This window comes from Loa loa (genome assembly GCF_000183805.2).
Source record: "Loa loa unplaced genomic scaffold supercont3.244, whole genome shotgun sequence".
In the NCBI taxonomy this organism is placed as follows: Eukaryota; Metazoa; Nematoda; class Chromadorea; order Rhabditida; family Onchocercidae; genus Loa; species Loa loa.
In genome coordinates, this window is record NW_018108424.1 from 6,821 (window position 1) to 19,561 (window position 12,741).

Genomic DNA, 12,741 nt, shown 5'->3' on the forward strand with positions numbered 1-12,741 from the left:
ATATATATATATATATATATATATATATATATATATATATATATATATATATATATATATATATATATATATATATATATATATGTAATCATCAACAAGTTATTTAGAAATTCAAAGATGGCTTTGAATTTAACTCATATTTCCAGTTTAACGTAAGAATAGTTAAAACGATAATCAGAAGCAAAATGATAGTCAGAAGAAACGATAATCAGAAGCAAAGCCAGATCAATTTAAATTTTTCGAAAGTACTTCTGATATTTGAAAAATACTGGGAAACAACTGTACCTCCGGCTACTTTTAAAAGCAGTTTTACACCAGAGTAAAAATTCTCCTGCACAGCAACCATCAGTGCTGTATGTCTCTTCGTATCGACAGCAAAAATATCTGCCCCTAAATTGATTAATCGTCGCATCATGACCTAAAAAACACCAATAGAATCCCTTCAAATGCTTTGTAATGCTAATGGTTTGATTCCAAAACCTTACTTCTCTTCTGCATCCTAATCACACCTTTAATGTCTATACTTTTTTAATTTTCATTTCAAGCATTCAAAGAAATTAAACAAATTAAAAAAATGCTCCCGTGATGCATTATGTCTCGAATGTACAGTAAGTAATGCACAAATCCGTGTATTCTGATAAGAAAAACAGCGTACCAAATCCTTAGTATCTGCAGATTCGTGCAGAGCCGACCATCCGTCATACCATACGTCTAATGGACTGGCACCTCTGTCAATTAATAACAAAGCCAAAGCAGTATTTTTAGATTTAATAGCTTGAATCAATGGAGTCATTTCGTCCAGAGTTCGACTATTTGGATTTGCTCCCTATAAAAAGACGATTCCCGATGTTTTCTAACAAAAGTTTCCGATTATTCTCCTTGACGAATAAAAAATGGAATGAAAAACTCTAGACAGATTAATTTTTGCTCGTTTCGAAGCATCTGAGGCATTAAATTTTCAATTAAATGAAGTTGATTTTTTTAATAACAATAAGTTGCAAGTCTTAAAACTTTAAGATATGAGTGATTCGCTTCAAATATATTACATACCAGAAGTAGAAATGTTAACAAACATACGTTATCAAGAAGATATCGCGCCACTTCCAGAGCTTCATCATGTCTCCACGACATGCGGCAAACCAGCATCAGTGGTGTAACAGAATCGTGAGCTTGAGCATTTACATCACAACGTCCTTGAAAAAATAATCAAATGACAAATTAAATAAAATTGAAGAAGTTTGAATTTTGCGTTTAGGATTTGATCGAGAGCCTTTTTTCTTCGATTCAGCGTTGCGCACAATAGCATAAAGACGATTAATGTAGTTAGTGCGCAACGCCCTGCGGTTAAAAACAGGTAAGAAAAAGGGGAAGTAAAATACCAACTGGGTTTTTGGAGATAAAACAACTGCTCTAACGAAACAACCATTGCCTACCTTTTACTTTAACAAATTATCATACGTTTCGCACATTTGGGAACAATCAACAGCTCATATAAGGCAGTCAAATAATTAGATTGCCACAGAACAATACAAAGCAAAAACCATTGATATCCTTTCAAATCAAATAGGATCAGTAGGACAACAGAAAACAAATTATGCGAGCTTGTATACTTGGTTACTTGATTCAAGCCATCTTAATCCTTTCCTACAGAAATGAAAACACTGAATTGCTCGCTACAATAAGAGGCAGAAAACTGTCGGGAGTTGACATATATTATTGCCTTGCTTTTACAATTTTTTTTATAATGTTTTACAACATTCTTACAATTTAAAAAGCAAAAAAGAATATCTCACCACTCTCAACAAGCACTTTACAACATTCCAAATGCAATCCGTAAGCAGCTTCATGAATTGGCCACCAGGAACGATCATCTGGAAACGCTCCATAACCAGCATATAGTAATTGTCGTGTCAACTCGACATTACCCAAACGACAAGCAACTCCAACCGTTACGTTGCTTTCTACCACAATCGATTCCTCCTCAAATTCTCCAACACTGCTAGTGGTCCAATCTGATCTCGTCTAAAAAACCATAACTATGTAAAATATATTACAGAAAATTTCAGCAAAATACTGATTCATATCTGTGCAAATGATCAACCTGGAAATCATATGAGTTAAGCATAAATCCTTGCAAACTGCTACAAAAAAAATGACCTGTTTTCCTCTTTAGGTAAATGTTAATGCAACATGAAGCACAACACTAGTTTCACTTTTGAACGCACCTGTAAACGTAAAACATGCCGTTACTATGCATCACCTATATAATGCAGAATTCATCATAGTACCGTCTTTATTTGTACTTTTCCGAAAAGATGATGAAAATTAAGTGGGTAAATGAATCTGCAAGATTTTTGCTTAAAATATGTCTTGCCATTCATTATTGGATACCTTTTACGCCATGTCAACTAATTTTTTTAATCGTGAAATGAGAATCAAACTTAAGAGGTCATTAGTAAAAATCGGAAAAAACAATGTTCAAAAATAAAGACATGAAGTGATGTTTTCGTCTTTTCGTCACTCCGTAAGTTATATTACATTCATGCATCATATACTACATTCCGTAGAACAATGCATTTCAAATCATTTCAATGACTTATATTTTATCGAAATTTTCAATTTTCCTTTCAATCATTTCAATGACTTATATTTTACCGAAATTTCCAATTTTTTTTCAATCATTTCAATCATTTCCATGACTTATATTTTATCGAAAATATAACTTACCCGCTTCATTAGCAAGCATATTTCAAGGTAGTCAAGAAATAAACTGATTCTGTAAATCCAGTATTCTCGCTCCCGAGAAAACACAGAAAGTACACAGAAAAATACCACGAGATTTCCCTCAATGAACCAAATTTTCACTGAACTTCGTCATACCTCCAAGATCATTTCGATGTCATTCCGCGATTTCTCCTTCTGTCTGTCTTACCTATGATGTGCTGAAATGTTTCTCTCCCATCTTTCTTCACCGTACTTTCCCACTCCGTAGTCCTGTTATCTCAGTTAAAATAACAGCCAATCCATCTCATTCCGAATCATTCGGTGGGCCACATCAATTTCCCCTCATATGGCCCACCGAATTATTCGGGATCTCGCAGCAACTACCATACAATAACCTAATTCAAAATCGAGTAGTCTATCAAGGTATTTTCGCTGCATAATTCATACCTTTGTTATCATAGTACTGTTTAATTTTTGCATGTTGCACTCCTTTATTAGCTCACTGATCGTTACTCCATCGATGTACAGATTATATCCTTCTCAACGGATACTCTCTTCCACATTCCTTTGTCGCGGAGGAGAAGCTTGCATGTCTTAACGAGATCACAAGCTATGCTGGCGATGACTTATGCCTTCAGTTGAGACTCTCATACCAGATGAGTCTCAATTGAATGGTCAGATAAAGTGTGTCCACGGGCAAGATAGTCGTCTCGCTAGCCTCCCGATAACCATGCCTAACCCCAGACTCGGGCAGATGGAGCTTGCTTAATCCCATAAAGCCATACCTGTTTAAGAGAAGGGTACTGTAACAAACCTCCGTCCTGAGGACTTCACCATCACCATTCTAGCTTGTTAGGCTCTGGCAGATGAATCTTAAGAGTAATGGATGAGGCCAGCGCCGCACATGCTGCGCCTTATCTAAAAAAAAAGCCACTGCGCAGGCTGGCAGGATATACCCACATTTTACAATGAGCTTAGATCGAATCCTCCCCAAATCTTCGTTTGCGGAACTTGGTATGACAATAAATTATGTTATCAAATTCAGTAGTATTTTGTAGTTGCCAATGAAATTGCTTTAAATTTCTGAAACCATTCCTTTCAACTTTTTCAAAATAGTGCAAACGATTGAAGGAGTTTACGTTAATGTATATTTAAACGTTTATATTTATGTTATAAAATTTTATTAAATCATTTTTGATAGCTTGGTATGATTGCCAAGATTGAGGTGCTTCTTTTTGTTTGATAAATGCAAGGACCGAAAGACGAAACAACAACTTCGAATTGAAAAAAATTTAAACTTTGTTTCTTTTCCTTTTTTTTGGATAAAACTAAACAGTTAATGCTTCGACCAACCCGAACTTAATAATCACTGCTGTTTTTGGCATTTTCGTCAAAAAAAAAAAAAATTGTCAATTGTTGTTCATGAAGGACTGTATGATTAGTACGAAAACTATTTTCATTTCACCAGAATTATTGACCTGAGAAAGCTGATGATGATGGCAATTGATCGACTCAAATGACAAACGAGGCTTTAATTAAATGGCCTCACGAATCATTGGTATTTAGGGATGAGAGTAATTCGTTCTCCTGGTTTTGTTTTCTTCCTTATTACATTTGATTTTTACAATCTTTTCCTTTAAAGGATATTTCCAGTTTCAGGGTTTCGTAAAATTCCTCATTTTCTTTTTTTTTGCTATCCAAAGATGATTTATTGATCATGTTCTGATATTAATCGAAAGATTGAGGGCCATGTTAGAGTTCGGACTGTGGGATTCGATTGATTTTTGAAATAAGCTGTAATTGATTAGCAAAACAGATCAAACGGATCAGGGAAACAAAAAGGAATAAGTATTAAAAAGCCCGGTACTATTTTATTATATCTCCGTTTGTCGTTGCTTAGATTGGCTTTAAAAAGTGCTAATGACAAATTCAGTAAAATATCGAGTATACTGGGAGTGATGAGATTTTATCTCATCAATTTCGACAAAATATTATTGATGGAAACTTCTCAAGCTACATTTTTAAAGAAAAGAATTCATCCTTAATCAGTAACAATCAATTTTATCAATAATTTCGGCGGTGATTTTTGAATTTTTCTCAAATCATTAATTTTTGAAGAAATTCACAAAACTCTGTGCAATCTCTTAGGCCAATATGCAACCCGCCCAAATGTAATTTCTTCTTTTAATATTAAAGGCTAAGTGCTCGTAGGAAAATACACAAATATTGATTAAAAGCAGAATATAACGGCTACTGATGTTTGAAATGCGATCACTTTCTTCACAACAATCTAAAATGGATGATTGTATAATTGTGAAAATTTACTGTATCACATATGCTATTATGTGGTTTTGAAAATGTTTCTAAGAAATGACATTACAATTCGATGATCCTTCTTGTCAAAAATAAAAATACAGAATGTATATTACCACTCCGATGAATACAATATTGTCTAAACATAATTTGCTTCAGTAAATCTGGACATCCAGTGATACCTTGATTTGAAATTTATGTCCAAAAATGGCACAAGCTTCAAAGCAAAGCATCCATTTTCATGTCTTTTTTCCTTGATTTCTACACCTACAAATAGACGAACTTGAAGAGAATTAAATAAAACAATGTAAAACTATGAAATCATAAAATCCATTTCTAATAAACGTGCAGTACGTAAACAAAAAACATTACGAGTATGTAAAAAATGAACACGTTTCTGCAGAGCTATGAAATGAACTACTAGGAGAAAAAAAAATCATATGATAATGATTAGCAGTAGTCAACAATCATATACAATGACTAGCAGTAGTAAACAATCATACGACAATTAGCAGTAGTAAACAATCATATATGATAATGATTAGCATTAGCAGTAGATGCGTGGAACTTTTTAAAGTTCCTATATTTTTCGTGGGGAAAAAAAACTACAGGACTTGGAAACAGTCATCTTTTACCGTGAAATGTGGTGAGATTTTATTATAAACGACGCTACTTAGTTGAGAATTTAATTCTTCAATTAGCTTGCTAACTTTATAGTAATGATTCAAAAGTACTTGATGTAGAATTGATTTCTATTACACGTAACGCTTATATGGCTAATGACACTTTGCTATTTCTTGAAATCTGTAGTTTACAATATTAACAACAAATGTGCACAAAACACTAGTGTGAACAAAAAAATCAAGAATGGCAAATCAAATAAATTTCCTGCGACACTTTCCCAAAAACAAAATCCTACTAATAAATTAAGAACTAATTAATACCCAATCATAAGACGTTACCATTATTTATAGTTCCCTTAAGCATAAAACTATTATATTAATACTTGGAAAATGATGCGAAAAATATTGAGTACTACTAATTCTTTAACTTGAAGTTAAGTATCAAAATTATGTAGCCATAATACAAACATTCAAAAAATGAGTGGCATAAGTGTTGACTTTGCTATTTAAATGTGTAAAATGATAGATACAATTTCAGTATTACTTTTCAAATTAATAACTTTAACCCTGCATCATCTACAGTAGTATGTCAAAATGCAAGAATAAAAATTTAGATTCATACAATTCAAACAAATTGTTAGTTGGATAAATCAAAACGAAGATAAATCACCACTTTGAACCCAAAGATAAATTTCATCACAACAAGTAACGATATATCATTTCTTCAATGAACCACTCATATCTTAGGAATTAATCGGTTTTCATTCAATCAAATGAAAGAATAGTAAGGTAAGAATTTAGGTCTTAATTTCTGATTCATTTCTGCGTACGTATAACTTGTGTAAATATCATCTGTCAGATGATTGAGTAAATGATCTACATCACGTAACACGTAAATGCAATGACTGGATAATCTATAATATCATTTACCACGTGAATGAAATGACTGTTCTACATCATGTATCACGTGAACAGAATGACTAGACGATTTACGTCATTTATCATGTAACTGGAACAAGTGGATAATCTACAGCACTACTTATAAATAAAATGACTGATCTGCAATATCACATATCAAGTAAAAAAAATGACTGAATGATCAACATATCACGTGAATGGAATGACTGATCTATACCACGTATCACGTGATTGGAACGACTGGATGATCGCGAGGCTTGAGTTATTAATAGTTAACGGAGACAATACGGATTAATCGGCTTCATACCTTGCTGAATAAATTTGTCAATTTTTGGACTTCAGAACTTTAACGGCTTATAAGGGTAATTTCAAATAAAACCACTGTGCAAATTACTCCACATAATCCACGTTCCTTATACTGACTACCAACACGTCACAAAAATCAACTTCACGTAAACCACATTTCCTGTTTTCCGTTTACGGTTACAAATATATCCTCTCGGGTTCAACTTTCATCATCATTTTGAAGCAAATACGTTGCAAGAGATAATCTAACATTACGCACGTCCCACGTTCTTTATTCGACAAAAAAGGAAGAGAGAACAAAAGGAAGATTTTCCTAGAAGATGGAGGCGGGGAAGAGAATGGATACTGTACCACTGTTTCTCTTTTAATCTTTATGTATTCACCAATCTACCGTAACTTTTCCGCTTTCTTTCCTTTGTCAAAGTGCTACAAATTGTTCGAAATGCTCGTCCCTTCCTTGTGCCATTCTGTGACCCAACCATGTGAACAAAGAGCGGGAAAGCGGTCGGGGTCATCCAAACAATGATCAAATTTCTTGATGAGCTTTGTCAGGGATATCATACAATATAACTCGTCTATCTTGAACAGTGATAACCGGAATAGCCCTGCGTTGTGCTACCAATTTTTGGCTAGCAATACTTAGAGACGACGAATACGAGTTAAACAAAAATAAAGAAGATCAGCCAAGTCAAAGTATCCCAAGAAAAACCGGGAATTCCGTTCTAACTCTTCCTACAACTGTTCATTGATCCATTGTTTACCTGATAATTATGTGACTCCGGGAAGGTTGCATGAGGCTATGTTTCCGCGTTAAATTAACGTCGCATTCTCCATGGGGAACGTATGAGTTTCTGAATGCATGTAATGTTTGTTTTGTCTTTGGAGAACTCGCAATGAAGATGTTTCGCGGGTTATAAGGGAGTGCAGGTAACTGTTCCGCGGACTGTCGGGCCAAAGTTTCTGGAAATTTTTGGAAGTTTATCGAGTACTTAGTGTATTAATCAATCTCTCTATTGTTCTCCCTTAGTCCTTCCCCAATTTCTGTGATTGGAGATTTGCCGTTCTCAAGGAATGTTCCATGCATTGCGGTATCACTATTACTCAGAGACCTATTTGTGTAACTTCTTTTTACGCCTATGAGTATCCAGTTATTCTCCCTAGTTGAAGTCAACGGGTGTCAAATTATTTCAAGTTGAGATTTCTTGTTCTACGCGATACTTAAGGATGTTTGGATGGGAAACTTCAAGCGTACGTAGGAAGAACTATAACTCAAACTACTATTTCACATAGATAAATGCCTTGGTGATGAACGTCGTGTTTAAATGGATAGGGAATTTCGACGTAAGCGGATTTCAATCATAACAAAATCTGAATGCCACTTATTTATTTCCTTGAATATATTTCTTGTTTCTAGTTCTAACGACCGTACTACTAATCTACAATGCTGTCAACGGTTGGCCCTCAAAGGGCCGTGGCACCATTACATACCAAAGAACAAGTAACATCACCGGTTTTCAACCAAAAACCGATTGAACCTACTGTTCCGGCGCAATTACGCCAATTGCTTAAGCGATATTATAGTCTTGAGAAGGATGCCGATATGCACATTTTACCTAGTAATCCCAACAAGTTAGTTTCTTTTTGTCTTTGACTATCTCTCTCTTTTTTTGTATTTCTCGTTTTCTCCCGTGTCCCCTTATGTTTGGCGTATAATATATTTATACTGCGATGGAAGCTTAACACATAATGATGGTTTAAAGCGATAATTTGGTGACAAATTTTTGAGGAATAGAATTGCGCTTCTTTTTAAATCTCATTTTTCTTTTTGTTAAAGACTTCCACAGCGTCAAGTATTGGGTGTGTAACTGTTGCATCAGTGATATATGTATTGTTAGGTGAACTCTGGTTCAACGACGTTTTTCTTTTCCCCAGCTAATGTTCGGCTTGTCTAGAATTATTAGGTAGATATCGGTTTATTCGTTTTCCTATGTGATGAGCGATGATTCTTACATATAATTGACGTTTGGTATAGGAACTGAATGGAATAATTATAAAAAGTATTTTTGCATCGTAATGAATGGTGCAACTTCAAGTGGTAAGCATTACATTCATGTTTTAGGCGTTTTGTCGTGTATCGAGGACAATTAAGAACGATCGATTTATCTGCCTGGCAAACAATTCAGCAGGACAGTATTCCTCCGGTAATAGTTCTCCATGTATTTGATTGCTAATGAGTCTGCAACCAGAATCCTAGTTTATCCCTATGTATGGTTTTACGCGAAGCAAATGCCAAGACTTTTTTTTTGCATTAGTCTACGAAGATTCATACAGGCTTTTTTACATGTAACCTTGCGTAGCTATGGCGATACTCGAAATTACTACATTTCACTGAAATCAGCTCTATAATTCCTAGCTGTTCCCCAAATTGTGCTTTTGGACTTCCTGTTTTTGCTACATACCTTGGTTCACCTGTCCGTTTCAATAAATTGGTTAAGTTCATGTTTGTTTTCTTGTTTGACTTTTCCTGTTATAGCAGTTTAGCAGTAATGGTTTGAAAGCAAGTCCTAATTCACCTTTGGAAGATTTAGGAGCGGATGGACGAGTAGCTCCACCTGTGACACCAGTGACACCACTTCGAACACCCTCGACGATAGCTGTATGCATGTTTTTCACCTATTGTTTCAGTTATGATGCTCGTGGTTATTTGGACTTTTAGAAGTTAATCCACTTCAAATCTGAACAGTTTGTTGTCTCTCCCTGCATTACTACACCATATACTATGTCTAACAGAACAAAATTCATCCTTGACTTTGCTACCCAATGAATCGTATTCTTAAGATGAGAATTACTTGAAGGCTTGGAGCACAAGGATCTCAATATTACTGATTTGAATAAGTATGTCCTTTTAATGTGCTTAATTTAGCGTCATGCATATGAATCGGAACGGAATAAGCTTTCGGATAAAGAACGAGAATTCTTGCAAAAAGGTAAGTTCAATACATATTAAGTTGATGCTTTAGACTTGTACCCTCTTTTCATCAATTTTCAGAACGTCGTCGGAGCAATGCATATAAAACTTCGCTCTGTCATGCGTTCCGAGATACTGGACAGTGTTCATACGGTCTTCTGTGTCGATTTGCACATGGCGTGGGCGAACTACTTCCTGCACCAGGGGTAAATTTCCCATATAAATGTACTGAGGTTTCATTTTAGGATTTCTTCTCCCTCCCTTTCTCACTCTTCGTTAAATTTCTTTTTTAATTTTTACTACAAAACTGCGTCTGAATACTTTCTTCGACAGTAGTTCATCGGACAACATCTGCCCTTTTCAGCCACATCCCAAATATAAAACGCGGTTATGCAACAAGTTTGCTTTGTATCACTCATGTCCATATGGCAGCCGTTGTCAGTTTATTCATATGCCTTCGTCTAGAGTGCAAAATGATTTGGTAGGTTCGGTTTGTTGGTGACTGAAATACTCAATTGTTTGCATTGTCAAAAGTGTCCGCTCATTCATAGCTGCAATTTTAGTACTGATATGACCATATACGTAGGGAGCAGTCGTATTTCCGCTTACAGAAGAGGTTTGCAAATATAACTCTCAAAGATATGCTGATTTATTGGTTGATTAGGCCATTAGTGGTAAATATTTGCTTAGTTTTCTGAAAAATTTTTGTAAAGGAATCTATCTCTGGGAGTTCTAGCTCATTCGTTTTTGGAGTGCATAGTCCATATAATATACTTAGCTATTCATGTGTTTGAAGGGATTTCGAAGCTGTGGACAATTTCAGATACATATGGATTTCACGGCAAGTCTTGACAGTGCTGGTAAGCGTGCATTACACTGTCGGCATTATTCAGGAGGGGCAAGACTAAGGTTATTAGTCTGTAATCGTAGTAAGTAAATGTTTTCATACTAGAAAGGACAATAATCCTTGGCGATTTCAGTGGTTAAAAGTCGTTTAGCAGCTTTAGAAATAAATGAACATGAAAATATAAAACGAGTCCAATTGGGATATTATTCCTAGAGCAGATGGCTACGATACTATAGTGTCCAGAACAAGATATCGTTACTGTTGGAGTTTCTGTGAACCTCTAACAATTTCTCTGTGAAATCTAAATTTTGGACTTACGACTTTTTAATCCAGAAGTTGTAGTCGATCGCACTGGGAATCTTGATGGGTTTCAGATTTTGTTCAAGGAATGCACGTGTTTTCAATGTAGCAGGGTTTGATGGCTGTGATTCATTTTCGCAGCAGTGTTTTGGTTCCGGTAGCAATTTGCAGGCCACTGAAATGTCACATAATTGTAACTCAGAGGCTGTTCAGGTTTTCATTTTCAAGCATATGTCCGCAGTCATCGTAATACGTTAATGTGGGTGGTACTTACATAATTTGCCTGTTGTTTCCAACGCTTGTCAGACTAAGCTCCTTTGTAACATTATAACGGTTTTAATGAAGTTAGAAAATATCCATTTCCTTGTAATTTGAATTTTCGAAATCTCACTTTTATTATGAAATGGCTATAGCTAAGCAATATCGGCGCATAATTTGGGACCCACATCCATCTTTCAAGAAAACTAGAAATTCAGTGTTTATGTTGGCAGTTTCTGAATCAATGTATGGATCAAATAGAACAGTTTAATGACTGCATCATAACTTTCAATGACATTACACTTGCATGGTTCAGCATAATCCAAAAAGAGTGAGTCATTACTCACTCTTTTTGGATTATGCTGAATTGCTGATAAGTCCGAAGAGTTTTTTGCTTATTGAATTTCAGACTTTTTGCCATCAACATTCACCGAATGCAGGCGCAACAAGCAATGCAAGCGAAAATTTCGAAAGAATATTGGGTGTTCGATCAATAGATGGTTCGAATGAAATGAACTCTGATAGTACTGCGATAGATAACTTCTTCAGTACTTTGTAAGTTTGAATTAGAAAATCTAGGCGTTCATTTTCAAATTCTCGATTTTCCGATTTTTGATCTTTTCAGTAACCATTGTTATGTCCCTGGTTTACAGTGATTGGTTTGCGGTGTTCTGACACAGATAATTGCTTCGAACTTGACTAACCTTGTATCAAGTTTTTGAATTTATTTGCAGAAGTATTGGTGAGCCTAGTAATCCATTCACGCAATCGTGTTTTCCACGAATAAATCCAGAGAGCTGCGCTGGGGAAGGTGCGACCGTTGGCCATGCGAATAGCGTCGATATGCCATCCTGTGTTCCGTGAAATTCTTCAAGAATGTAGTTTATCAGTATTTTTTCCGCAGATCCCATTTACTTTTTACTACTTGTTGCAAATCATGTTTAATATCTCCTGGAAATGTGCAGATTCTTGTCTAGCGATTTCCTCATTGAATGTCCAAAAATTATTCGAGTTTTGGCACCTGTTGAAACATTGCATAATTTATCGTGATGCATTCGGACACTATGTATTTGTTCGTTTGTAAATACTGATTATCTTGTCACATATTATTGTTTTACTTTTGCCTTTCTGTATGTGTGAGCAGTTAATTTTTTGTATCTCAGTAATGTGCAGTGGTTTGATTTTTCGTTATTGTCTACATATATGTTGTAAATTTCGGGGTTACATTTGTACATTTTCACTCCCGATCCATTTCAATATGATATCCATATCATCCTCTTCATGTGATATTTATACAATTTTTACTTTCGATCCATTTCAGTATGATATTCGTTGGTCTGTGTATATCATTACTTATTTCATAATAGTCCATGGGACGCATCATTTTATATTTCTATGTTTTACTTTTCTTTATGTATGTATTTTTGTTTATTTTTCTGGCTTGGGATGTAGAACTTAGGATTTTGTTATTTTTCGGAGCGTAT

General features: G+C 35.1%; 2 protein-coding genes across 2 annotated transcripts in view; one reads left to right on the top strand and one right to left on the bottom strand.

Moving 5' to 3' along the window:
• LOAG_18271 (hypothetical protein) overlaps window positions 1-2,125 on the bottom strand; it is a gene marked incomplete at its 5' end in the record, with an annotated part of 5,349 nt that extends 3,224 nt beyond the window's left edge. Inside the window, 5 exons of the mRNA XM_020450934.1 lie at window positions 286-418; window positions 656-826; window positions 1,078-1,193; window positions 1,794-2,022; window positions 2,102-2,125. Coding sequence (XP_020305333.1) covers window positions 286-418; window positions 656-826; window positions 1,078-1,193; window positions 1,794-2,022; window positions 2,102-2,125 — 673 coding nt within the window. The remainder of the gene's footprint in view (window positions 1-285; window positions 419-655; window positions 827-1,077; window positions 1,194-1,793; window positions 2,023-2,101) is intronic.
• A 6,200-nt stretch (window positions 2,126-8,325) lies between these two features.
• On the top strand, window positions 8,326-12,121 carry LOAG_04694 (hypothetical protein; the record flags this gene model as incomplete). The annotated part of the gene is made up of 10 exons (XM_003140231.1): window positions 8,326-8,513; window positions 9,004-9,085; window positions 9,418-9,540; window positions 9,808-9,871; window positions 9,934-10,058; window positions 10,217-10,342; window positions 10,676-10,761; window positions 11,074-11,212; window positions 11,667-11,812; window positions 11,992-12,121. 10 exons carry the CDS (start codon window positions 8,326-8,328, stop codon window positions 12,119-12,121), a joined length of 1,209 nt encoding a protein of 402 aa, XP_003140279.1.
• Window positions 12,122-12,741: the final 620 nt, after the last annotated feature.